The following is a 13038-nucleotide window of genomic DNA, read 5'->3' on the forward strand; positions in this document are numbered from 1 at the left end:
CAGAATGTACAATTTTAGCACTGCCACGTGAGCACAAGCACTTTGTTTTTAAATAACAATGCCTTCAAAGATATTTTTTTTTCTAAGGCTTTCTTTCCGTAACATTTAAATAGCCCTCACGGCTTTGCCTTCCACAAGCAAAGAGTATGCAAGGTGAGGGAACTGTCTAACCTGATTTTAAAATGAAGACAAATCCGAGAAGGAAAAGCCATAACGAGAGCTTTTTAAAGGAAAAGGAAAAAAAAAAAAAAAAAGAAGAAAAAAAAAACCACACCAGAAAACCAGCAGAAAACACTGTCTTACTTCGTAATCAGACACTTAAGTAATGAAGCAAGAAATTAACGTTAAGCAAGTCTAGAACTGTGCAGCGTGTCTTAGACCCGATGCCAAATGATCAGTGTAATAGAAAATGTTCTCACTTACTTGCATTGCTGTGTGATTGCACTTCTATAGGTATGGTTGTACTCCTACTGTGCAGACTTCAGTGGGATCTGTCAAAATATAACCGTCAGTTAGTCACAGGACACAGCCAGCTAACTAGATTATACACTGTGTGTAGGTCCCAACCCTCACTCGCACTGAATTCGTAGCTAGGTGGTTTAAAAGGCTGGCCAATATTTTATAATTGCCCATATTTCGAGTATTTTGTTAGAAAAAGCTGACAATTATATCAGTGCAAAACTTTTTCGAAAAAAAAAAAAAAAAGCCGTTAATAATGTCCCGATACATTTAATTTCACGTCCAAGGTCAGCAACTAGCTGAACCCAAAGCTGCAAAAAAAAAAAAAAAAACCAAAAAACAAAAAACCCGTGAGAATACTGGAAGCAAAGAGAGCAAAACTAGTTTGTCGAAAAAAAAAAAGCCCCAAACCCCCAAAATACAGGCAGCGACAGCAGTGCTCTCTGGATATCTTTGCGTGTAGTTTTCCTGTTAAAAAATGACTTTTAAAAGCTGCGTCTGCAGCCTGTGAGACTGATCTGAAAGTCGCCTTTTACATTTCCTCTCTCGCTTCTTAGAAGCAGGTATCGATACGACGGCGACACGCCGTCTTTAATCCCCAGATTATGCTATTGCCCATCTTCACTCGGCGGTGGTGGCGGTGACAGTGCGCCCACTGCTTTTTCCAGAGAAGGTCTCGGTATTTACAGCGTGTAAAGGACTTGGACGGGTCGGGGAAGGAGGGCAAGGGAGAAGGAGGAAGAAAGCGGCAAAACCGAGTCACCTACCTTTCTTAGAGTCATAACTAGAGGGCCTGTAATGTTGTTCTAGCTGGTTAGTGATGGTTTTCAAAGAGTCACTGCTCTGCTTGTGGACAGAGCTGGCATTTAGGACAGTCTGGCTTAGTCCCTCGTTTGAAGCCACTGCTGCGGAGTTGTATCTCAGGATTCCCTGGCTCTGCAGAGCGTTAAAGTTCCCATAGTTTGTATAATTGCTATAAAAAGGTGAGGTGTAATAAATATGCCTCCCCAGGAGGGAGGAGGGCGAGTAGGCAGCGCTGTGCGGGGCGGAGGCGGGGGTGGCCGAGGAGAGCGGCGCAGGCTGGCAGCCTTGGCCCAGGGTCTGGCTCTTGAGGTCCGAGGTGGCGATTTCGGCCAGCGACCAGAGCTTGGGCTTGCTGGCCGGCGTCGGGGGGCCGGGGGAGGCGCGGCCGCCCAGCGCCGCCTTGCTGGCGCTGCGGGCGGCGTCGGCGTGCGGGTGGCCGAGGAGCGGGGCCTCCACGGCCGCCAGCGGCGAGGAGGTGGCGGGCTTGGCCGGCGGGTCGCGCTCCCCGCCGCCGCCGTCGTCCTCCTCGATGTCCTCCTCCTCCTCTTCCTCCTCCTCCTCCTCCTCCTCCTCCTCGATGTCCTCGTACTTGTCCTTGCACTCCGAGCCCGACTCGCAGAGGGGGTCGCCCGCTCGGCAGGGCAGCTTCTCGCCGTCCGACTCGGCGGAGCAGGAGTGGTCCGTCAGCGAGTCCACTTGCAAGCTGATCCCTGCAAGGGCCAGCCGGGCACAGAAAGGCAGAGTCAGGGCGGGGGGGGGAGCGGCAGAAAAGAGCGGGTGAGAGGCGAGCGCGGCCACCGGCCACCGCCACCGCGGCGGGCGGGGGAGACGCTAGCCGTCCCCGGCCGGCCTTTTCCCTGCAATCCCGCTCCGAGGAGCATCCATCCCCACGGGCTAGGCTCCGCCGCGGCACCCCGCACCGCCCCGCCTGCCCCCTGCACGGCGCCACCGCCCGCCGCGGCACCTCCGCCCCCCCTCTCCCCCCTCCCCACGCCCGCCCCGGCCACCGGCACTGCACTGCGCGGCGACAAGCGCCCGGAGCAGCCGGAAGCGACGGGACGGGACACGTTTTGGGGTCGCTTTTGTTAAACGCCGCCCGCTCCCCCTTCCCCCCCCCCTTCCCCCTTCCCCGCTGCCCCGCTCCCGGGGGGACGCGACGGGACGGGATCTGGGGCCACCCCGCCGCCACCGCGGTCACCCCGCGCCCACCTTCGTCCTCCGCGGAGGTTTCGTTGCTCTCGGGCATCTTCTCGGGACTCTCCTCTTTACTCCTCGCCCCGTCGCCTTCGTCGTCGTCCTCATCCTCGCTCTTGTTCCGCGGGGCCCAGGTCATCTTGTTCTCCTTCTTGAGCCGCCGGCGGGCGTTGGCGAACCAGGTGGAGACCTGGGTGAGGGTCATCTTGGTGATGATGGCCAGCATGATCTTCTCGCCCTTGGTGGGGTAGGGGTTCTTGCGGTGCTCCTGCAGCCAGGCCTTCAGCGTGGCCGTGGCGTCGCGGGTGGCGTTTTTCCTGTACGCGGGGTCGTTGAGCTGGTAGGGGTAGGCAGGGCTGCCGTACGGGTGGTAGCTGATGGCTCCGGTCATCCCCGTCGTATGGGCGTCGTAAGGGGAGCCCTGGACAGAACAAAACGGTGGGGTTGGCAATTTGTTATTGCTGATAGCCATTAGTAAGTTGTCAAGGCGAGATCGGCGGTTATATTTGTATTTCCCCGGGATGGTGTCTTGTATCCATATTCTATGAGGGGGAGAAGCAGCACCCAAAGGCCATTAAGTTGCGACCACCTCCCCCCCTTCCTCCGCCCAGCACACAGACACAGGCACACGCGCTCAAAATCGGCGATGTTTTAATCTTTCTGACTAATTTCATCTCCTTGTAATTGAATATTTCCCAATATAATTTTTTGAACCGCGCAGACATTTTAAAGGCCCTACAGGTAGTGTCTTGATATCTACATTTCTCTCAAAGGTTCAAAAGATGTTTCCTTTTTTGCTATAGAAAATACAACAAAGCCGCCACTTAGCAATTCACTGCACTAATGCATTGCAAATCCAATTTGCAAATCAGAAGATATGCACCGTTTCGAATTGTTCAAATGCGATGTAATTAGCATTTTAATTCGCCCTTTAACGTTTAAATTGCGCTTATTTAAGTCTGCATAATGCAAGAAAAGTTAAAGATATCGCTAAGGAACTCGCTAACTTTCAGCACGTCTCTGAATCCCAACAGATCGGCGACTCACAGGCGCAACATCACCCAATATCCCGCACAGTTCACAACCTCGCTGCAACTTCCAGACACTCGCCTACTGCTTCTCAACAGGAAAAACAAGCAAGCGAGATCCTCAGGTCTTTTATACCACCCCGAATAAAGACTGCACGACCATTTACGCACCGCATTTTACAGACAGAAAGCAAGTAGTTTCCCTGTCACTTTGCGGAGAGAGCGAACTACCCCGCTGCCATCCCCTCCCGGGGTCTCGACAGCGGCTCCGGTCTCAAATTCCGGGCACAGGTCTTTGTGTGTACGGACTAGATACGTGTCTGACTCTGTGTGTGTGTGTGGTGTTTATAAAACTATATAACCATCTAGACGTGCAGTTTATTTATATAGTTTATGGTTTTATTTATATAGTTTGTGCGCAGAATACACACACACGCAATTGCAAATGCTCCTTTTAACTAATAAGAAGAAAGTGAAATCCGAAACTGCGGCCACCACAACCATCTTGGGCTTAAGCGGAGCTCACAGATCGCAAACAGATGCTCCTTTTCATTCCTAAAATCCAGTTAAACCATTAGCACAAAACACACTGAAAGTAAATAAAACCACACGGGAATAAAGCCCGCAGCGCCTCTAAACACCGACTTAAAAAGAGAGGGGGAAAAAAGAGAAAGAAAAGAAGGAAAAAAAAAATCCAAAAGACACCCCCCCCCCATCCTACTACAGCCAAAAGAAAAAAGAAAAAGAGAAAGCGGGGGGGGGGGGGGGGTAATGAAAGCATCCAACCCCACTGACTGAGACGATCCGTATTTCTTTAATCGGGGCTCCCGCACGGCTCCGCGAACCGCGGGGCGAGCCCGGGTCCCAGGCCCGCCGGCACCGCGCTCGGTTGGGGCGCGCAGCGAGGCGGCGCCCCGGTCCCGGCCCGCCGCTCGGCTCAGCTCGGCTCGGTTCCGCTCTGCCCGGCTCCGCGCGTCTCCGCCGGCCCCTGCCCGGGCTGCGGAGCTGCGCGCAGTGCGGCCGGTGCGCGGCTGGCGGCGGCGGCGGCGGTGCGGGGCGCCCGGGCTGTGCGGCGTGGTGTCGGGGGGCTGATGGCGAGTGTGTGAGGAGAGAGGCTGAAGATGATGAGGATGAGAATGCGGATGCTAATGAAGAAGGAGAGGGTTTCTCTTCGGTAGTTACCATGTAGGAGGGGAATCCCGTGGCGGGGTCTGTGGAGTACTGGAGCGGGCTGGTGAAGCCTGTGGCCGCCGCCTGGGCGGTGAAAGCTGCCGATCCCGGGTAAGGGCTGAACGCCGATCCCGACGAAGACCTGGCCAGCTCCTCGCTCCTGGGGGCCGCCAGCGCCGACGCCCCGTACGCCGGGCAGGAGTACAGAGCCAGCGAGCCGGGGGGCTGGTAGAGGTAACCCTGAGGATAGGACATGGCTTGCACTGGCGTGCACAGGAGCAGGGAGGGGGCGAGGGTGACCGGCCCTGCTGCTGCCGCTGCTCCTGGCGCTGCTTTCGTGCTCTCCCTCTCCCTCTCTCCCGCCCGCCCGCCCTCCCTCCCTCCTCTCTCTCTCTCTCTCTCTCTCTCTCTCTCTCTCTCCCCGGTTGGCTCTGTGCAGTTATGTAGAGAATCAGAATTGTTATATGCTCCCCCCCATGCGCACCCGCTCAGAATAAAAACAAACAGGAGGAGGAAAAAAAAAAAAAGAACACCCCCCAAAAAGGGAAAATAAATCGAGCGGTCAGAAATCTAACCGGGAGGGGAAGGGCATCTGGGAGAGACGGAAGAGGAGAGGGTTAATAAAAAGAGAAAGAGAGAGAGAAAGGGAGAGGAACAGAATGGGAGAGGGGGAGAGAGAGGGGGAGAGAGAGAAGCGAGCCCCCGAAATCAGAAAAGTGGCTGCTGCATATGGAGTTCTCCCAGCCAGCCAGCCAGCTCCCCCAGCGCCTGCGAGCCTGTATTTTGGGGGAAGTATAGAGTCTGAAGTGAAGAGTTGAGGGAAGGAGCACTCGAGTTTCTGAGGGACATTGGAAAACAGAGCTGTCCGTCACCGCCGCTCATCTGCATAGCGCGGCGGGCCCGCCCCCTCCCGCTCCGGCCCCATCTCCTCCCGCGGCCGGCAGGCAGGGAGGCAGGCAGGAGGCAGGCAGGCAGGCAGGCAGGCAAGGAGGCAGCGAAGGCAGGCTGCTTTGTAATGCAAGCCAGCCTCTCCGACTGCGAGCACACTGCCGGAGCCAAACGATGATACTGCTCATCAGCTCCTCTCCGCACTCGCGGAGCCATAAATACTCTTTTCGCACACTCTCGATTACCACCACCACCACCACCCCCTTTCCATACCCACGCGGGGAGCAGAAAAGAATATGCGTTATAAATCTGTGCCTCCCTTCCCACACACGAGCGCTCTGTGCACGCACGCGTGTCTCCGAAGCGTGGGGTCCGCAGGCGGGTGGGTCCGCGGGGCCGGGTTGGAGGCGGCCGCGGGGCGCGCAGGGGAGCGCGCTTCGTGCGAGCCCCCGACTGCCCTATATGGCCGGAGAGGAGAGGAGAGGAACGGCTCAGACCAGCAGCAGGTCCGGGACCGCGCTGTTCCTGGCAGCCAGAGCTTTATAGTTTTTATAAAGTTGCCACGAACAGCCAAGATCGAGTCACGGAGGGCGTTTGCACATGAAGGGGGGAAACAAAACAAAACAAAAATAAAATAAATCCCCTCGCCTTTCTTTCATTTCTATTCTTCCCGGCCTGGTGCGTGGGGAAGAGGCCTGGGTGACTCCTTCCGGGGGGCTAAATGCCTTCCCTCCCCCCCTCCCTCTTCTCCCCCTTTTGCAGTTCAGATAAATCTCCTGGAACACGATCACGATGTAACTAATTTCTCAAATAACGTAACCTCTTCCCCTGCCCCCTGCCTTCGGCCCCGGCCACCATGAGCCGCTAGCCATTGCCAGCTCTGCCCCGCTCCGGATACATACTGGGGGGGGGACGGGGACGACACGAGACGAAGGCACCGCTTTTCATTTTTTTTTTCTCCTCGGTGCGAACGTAAATAAATGCCTATATGTGCGCGTGCATTTCTTTAACGATCAGCCTACGGGGACACTTCAGCAACCGGCGGTGAACTGCCCGCACCCGAGCCCTGGCCTTTGCCTCCCGGGACAAGGGTCCTGCAGCAGCCGGCGGCCCCGTCTGTGTGTGTCCCCCCACCCCGCGGCTCTCCTCTGTCCCCCCCCCCTCCGCCCCCTCCAGCCCCGGGGCACGGCGTCGGGCCCTGCCCGCCCCGGCGAGCCCGCTAGGCCGCTCCGCGCCTGCCGCTCCGCACCTGCGGCCCGCAAAGCCCCGGGCGGGGCGGGACCAGGGCCGGCAGGTAGGGACGGGGCCACCATGGGGGCTGGGGGCCACCACCGGGGGCTGGGAGCCACCGCGCTTCCCTCCAGCCCGTCACCCGCTACCTGGAAAATAAATTGTGTAGGCGCTCACGCACACACCCCCCACCAAAAAAAAAAAAAAAAAAAGAGGAAGAAAAAGTGTTCCTCAAACGTGCATTTTATTTTTCCAGCATCTGCGAGTGAGCGCTTATCCCCTCACTTAACCAAATGAAGTCGCTCGACGTTCACGGCCGACTTCTTCACGGAACGCCTCAGGTAGCTCCAGCGAGGCGCGATGGAGGAAGCGCATCCCGTGAGGTGTGCCGGGGACCCGGCTGGCCACCGGCGGGAGGGGAGACGGCAATAGCTGCAGAATTGCGGGTTAGCAGGGCAGCCTATTGTTAATCAATTAAATATGCAGCTAATAAAAAAAAAAATACACTTGGAGAAGCCGTTTCAATAGCCTCAAAATGCCGTATTGAAACTACGGTCAAGTACCGGGATGCTTACACTGTCTGAAGCGATCCGAGGTTTCCATTTTCTTTTTCGGTCTGATTTTTTATGTCTTTCCTTTCCTCTCCTCCTCTTCTGTGAAACCCACATACCAGTTTACCCCTGCCCCTGCACGCAGCAGTAGAGATCTGGCCACCAGACATACCGGATTAATTCCTATCCAGATCTATCAGCTGGCCTGTAGAAGAGGCGATCCTTAAAGAAGCAGGTGAGGGGGAGGAGGTTAACACCAACAGGTATTTCTTGTCATTAACTCCCGACTTCCTGATAAGAGAGTGATAAACAACTGGTAAACTCAGTGCAACAGATTACAGAAAAGACATTTGCTTCCCTGCTTGGTGATTAATGCGCATATATTAAATAAAAATAGAAACTCTAAAAACAAGAGCTTTATATAAAACACATTCATATTTCAGTAGTTCTATGGAATAATCGATATCATGCGATTACATCTGAATAGTCAATTCCTGTGTTCCGCAGACCGATTTCTAAGTATATGAGCTCTGCTTCTGAACGGAGCAGCAGCTGGAGAGCTGAGAATGCAAAATTAATTATAACATTATAAAGTCATACATGAATCTCTCTAAGTCAACCTGCATGCCTTGCAAAATGTGCTATACTCTCTGCATTTTTATTTGGGAAGCCCAGTCTGTTCTTTTCCAGCAGGAGTGGTGTAAGTAAGTGTTTATCTACGCGAATTGATTGCTTTTAGTTCCTCCTCTTTAATAATTAGTGGAACAATACAGATTGGGAATACAATGGCCGTTGTGTTTACATTATAACAAGGGATTAATGCTATTAAGTGAGTGTTACAGTTATGACCTGGGAAGAGTACTTAAATAAATACCGTGATCCCAGGAGAATTGATATAATTCAGTTCAGTGAGTGTGTGTAGATACGCACAGACACACACGCACACACGAGAGATACAAATCTCCATACATATCTACACGCATATACATATGTTATACTCGCTAGGCATACGTGCCCGTCCGTGTAAAATGTAGGTGCTGTTTTTACCTCCATCTGCATGTCTTTCCTCTATGAAAATACATTTTTGTGATTTCGGCAGGAGAAATGTTTAAATCGGGAACATTACTCCCCTTCCCCCAAACACAAAGAGCAACAGATTATATATCTGATGTTTTAATTTGTGCAGTCCAAAAATATTGTTTTATATACAGAAACGGGGTTAATTTCGCAATCAGAGATTAATGGAGTAAAATATTATCATTTCAAAAGACAAGTTCTTGCGTTGATTTGATTTGCATAATTTTTGAATGGCTTCAGAAAGGAATGGATTTACCCACTGCAAGGAGACAGTATGCATTTTATTACAAGTACACCACTAATTTGATTCTGCACAATGTGAAGAACGAATAGCTAGCGGGGTCATTTAAATATAGCTGGCGAAGTCTTTGCGATAAACAAACCAGAAAACCGTGTCAATAACGTTTTTAAATATCGGTCAGTGTGCGTGGCTGTATTTAACTTCTTCTCGGAGTTATCTCTGTTTGATTTGAACGCCGTTCGCAAGGAAGAGGTTTTTCATCTGCCTGGCTCCACCGCCGAAATCTAATTTTCCCATAGTACTACCCGTTACTAATAAAAAGCCGTCTAACTTGCGCTCTTAAACAGTAGAATAGTATTACATGCACCTTTTATTGGTAATAACTGTGGCAAATTAACATGCCTACACAGAGACATTAAGACTTTACACACTGCGTTTTTATTTGAATAATCTATTCATTAGTTCAGCGTTTACCTTCCCAGATTTTAAGCGCTGCTCTCGCCTTGTCTTCTTTAATTCAGTTTGCTCCAGCACAGCTGAGAATGTAGTCGAGACATCCCCTCCCCCCCCCCCCCCCCAATCCACTCCCACCCCCCCGTGACCCTTTTCGGCGATCGCTCATTGCCGTCCTGGGAGACAGGTTTTGCGGTTTGTCATTTATTAGCTACATCTCCTTGCGCTAAGTGACAGAGGCTGAAGTTTTCGGGCGAGCGAAGTTGAAAGCCACCTCTGTGGGGGATGGCACTCCTGTCCCCGCCGCGGGAGCGCTGGCTGCCAGCGGCTGCTGCCCGGCGCTCGGGCGTCTGCCTGCTGCTGGCCACTCGCCCGGGACCCCGCTCCCTTCGGTTTTACCCAGGTAAAAGGGAAAAGAAAAAAAAAAAAAAAAAGAAAAAAGAAAAAAAAAATGTTGGGGTGAAGGAGAGCTGTCCACGCCTGAGGAAGGCTCCCTGCGGCCCGGAGAGCCGCACACGCCTGTCACCCGGACAATGCCAATTGCCCAATTGTCGTGACATCGGCCACCACAGCAACTTTTTTTTTTTTTTTTTTTTTTTTTTTAGGCAGAGCGAAGTGGAACTTGGTGGGGTTTGGAGATGTAACACAATGCGCAGCAGAAACGGTTTCCTGTGACATAACCACACAATGGTCTGGGAATGCTTTCTCCTTTCTCTCATGAAATGGGGGACCGCCACCATCTCCCGGAGACAGCGACGTGAAATAATAGGCTATTGTATTTAAAAATAACAAACGACACACGCATACTGTGCAAGCGGAGTTGTCCAGTTTTCTAGTAAAAGGAGCCCGGTTCGTTACGAGGCTCTTTTCCGAGCGAGGTGCTTTGCAGGAGTGACCTGTGCGACCGAGGGGACCCGGGGTGAGCCGGGCGAGCCGTTCTGCCCTAAGATCTGCTCGGAGGGTTAAAGCAAAGAGCGGGGGAAAACCAGCAAGGGAGAAAGGAAAAGAAAGAACTTTTCTTTCCCCATCTTCAGGATGAAATCGTTAGTTCAAGCCGTGTGTGGGAGGGGGCGCTGTGGCAATGAATTCTCCGGCGCTCCCGAGCACTGCCAGCGGAATTGTTTATGTAAGCTCCTTCCCTGAGGTTTCTTTTCATATTTCAGTCATTACTTTTATTAACAGTGTTATCTAGCTGTCACCCCGTGATACCTGCACTAAAAGGTGGACTGTTCGCATGAGTTATCGTCACTTCTTTTCCTCTTACCCCAATTTTCTTTCTTTTTTCTTTTTTTTTTTTTTATTTTTTTCATTTTCAGTTCGGTAAGAGCAGAATAGTGTATTTCATTTTCAAAATACACTGCAAGAAGGGTCTGCCCAGGGGAGCGCTGAGAATTTGGACTCTCTATAACACGCAAACGCGCACAAATAGACACATACGAAACGTACCCCTGTTTGCAGGTTATATTTATTTATTTATTTATTTACCCCCCCCCCCCCCCCCCCCGGGCGTTTGTGGCTTCGACATTTTGCACTAATAACGGACCATGTCTTTATGAGGATTTAGCCTTTAGGGGGGTGTTAAAAAAAAAAAAAAAAAAAAGTGAAGTGGATCTTTAAAACGTAGATCTGAGGCTTAGAAAAGTTGCTTCCCATATGTCACGCTGTTATTAAGAGTCTTAGTCATTTTCTGCTTAGGGAAATGTAAGCAAATATGTATCCCCAAGTATAAGATAAAAGACCTCCAAAGCTTTCCTGGAGCCTGCTATTGTCACCTGAAAGGCAGGCAGTGTTACTCAGGGAGAGAACAAGTGTCCGATCCACAGGTGGGATAGTTCCTCCTTCTTCGGGGGGAAAGGAAAAAAAAAAGGCAAAAAAAAAAAAAAAGCAAAAAAAGAAATTAGATCAGTGTCTCTGGTTTCTGAAGGAGCCGCCGAGCCATCCGTGCGGCGGAGGTAGAGGCGGGGAGGGCTCGGAGCGGCCGCCGCGCCGCCCCGCGCACCCCCCCGCGGAACCCCCGCGGAGCTGCCCGGGCGCTCGTCCGCCGCCTGCGCGGAGCCGCGGCCCCTTCTCGCAGCGCCTCGGGTCGGTGCACCGAGCAGCCGGCGGCGGGCTGCGGCGGGGCGATCCCCCTCCACGGGCGGCGGGGAGGGAGCTGCGGGCAGGGCCGTCGGCGGCGGAAGGGCTGTCTCGGGGGGAGGTGTGGGGGTCAGGCGGGGGCGAGCAGCCCCCCCCCCTCCACTCGCCCCGCGTGCTGCCGGGGGAAGAAGTGCTCCCCATCCCCCCATCTCGGTTGGAGGCAGGCAGTCCATACCACGTCTTTGCCTCTGGATTTTGTACTTGGCCGGCGTGCCTTGGAAAGGCTGCTTCAGAGTTAGTGGGAGGCTGGATCCCTCCAGCGCCTGGTACGCTTGCAGACTGGGTGATGGACAGAGTAAAGGAAAAGCGGGACGGTTTTAACTGAAGGGTTGCTTTATTTTAAGGGTTCAAGTTAAAACGGATTCTTCCGACACAGGAGTAGTCAACAAGTAGGTTTGGGCACTTTGGTGCCCTAGGAGCACTGGTAGGCAGGCTCCTGGGGGTGCTTCACCCGGAGTAGGCATGTAAAAATGGAGTTCTCCTACTGGTTCTTCCTCATACTTATGCCAGTGGTGTGGAAATCTGCTGTCAGGTTAAAATTGTTTTAGGCAGTTTTGAAGTCATTCTGCCAGAACCTTTCCCCTTCTTGTAATTGCCATCATCTGTTTGATCACTGCTTTTAACACTAGAGAGCACCTGCTCACCTGCTTTGTGCTTTTCTCTCGTTCATTCATACATTCATTCACCTCTGTGTGTGTGTACCTGTATACGTATCCTTCATTTGTAGACCCAGAAACAAATTTTTAGATCAAGCCTACCCCCTACTCCCAAACCAGAAAGTCCTACTCTCTCTAATAAATAACCTTCCTGAACGATGAGACCTCTTCATATCCTTTTAAAACCAGGTAGTTTCCTTTCTCAGAACAATCAGCTATCCCCATTGTACGCTAAAGAGTCATTTGAGGTTGCTGGTGTATTTCCAAAAGTAGACAGGAAAAAGACAGAAATACTGCAGTCATACTCAGGAAAAGTACTACATATCCATGCGTTTAGTGATACCCTGATATATTAAAATAAAATCTATTTAAAATTGATGCAGCATAGTTCACAAACATCCAGGTAGCTTTATAACAATTTTGCATTTTCTTCCATTAATGGGCAGAGTCAAGGGTAACTGAAGTTCTAAGTTTCATATTTTCCTTTAAACTGATATTTCCTCTAAATCAATGTTGAACTTCCAGTGTTTCTTCCATTTAGTTAAGGAATTACTACAAAATTCTTTTTTTTTTTTCTTTATTCTTTACCTTCAAGCTTTCCTCCAAGTTAGAATCTTTGAATTTTGGGGTAAAGACTTTTCATAATACTAGTCCTTCGTATATAAATGGTAAACAAACAAAAAAAAAACAAACAAAAAACCCCACCACCCCAAATATTACTTTGAATATTGTTACAAGCAAAAAAACACATAATGCTATATTTAATGCTTTAAAAAATGCTGTCTAGGTTTACTCACATGGTCTCCCTGCTTTTCCTGGCTTTGTAGCAATGCTTGAGTAGACTGCCAGTTGAACCAAATTTACAGCCTTCCTTCACATCACGTAAAGGAAGGGCAGACAGACCGTCTGGCCCCTAGCCAGATTTTCAACCTATAACCATACAGGTTTTAAGACGCTTTCTTCTGGAAAAGGCTGGTCGTTAATTTGCCGATGAGAAGTCTAAACACGCGCACGTTTCTCCTTGTACGACTGACTCATTTCCATCAGTAGGAGCACAGAATGAAAACTAGTTGAAAAGAAGAGTTGTGCTTTGATCCCTTCCGATATCAACATGGTTTTAAGAATGACTTGAACGGTTGACTTTGTTGTGT

At 51.3% G+C, this 13038-nt stretch overlaps 1 protein-coding gene across 1 annotated transcript; it reads right to left on the reverse strand.

Moving 5' to 3' along the window:
- Positions 1-447: 447 nt before the first annotated feature.
- On the reverse strand, positions 448-4910 carry IRX2 (iroquois homeobox 2; the record flags this gene model as incomplete). Its single annotated transcript, XM_082499622.1, has 4 exons — positions 448-491; positions 1227-1973; positions 2473-2878; positions 4668-4910. 4 exons carry the CDS (start codon positions 4908-4910, stop codon positions 448-450), a joined length of 1440 nt encoding a protein of 479 aa, XP_082355748.1.
- Between the last annotated feature and the right edge of the window lie 8128 nt (positions 4911-13038).

Source organism: Vanellus vanellus, assembly GCF_965231255.1.
Source record: "Vanellus vanellus genome assembly, chromosome: 2".
Lineage (NCBI taxonomy): Eukaryota > Metazoa > Chordata > Aves > Charadriiformes > Charadriidae > Vanellus > Vanellus vanellus.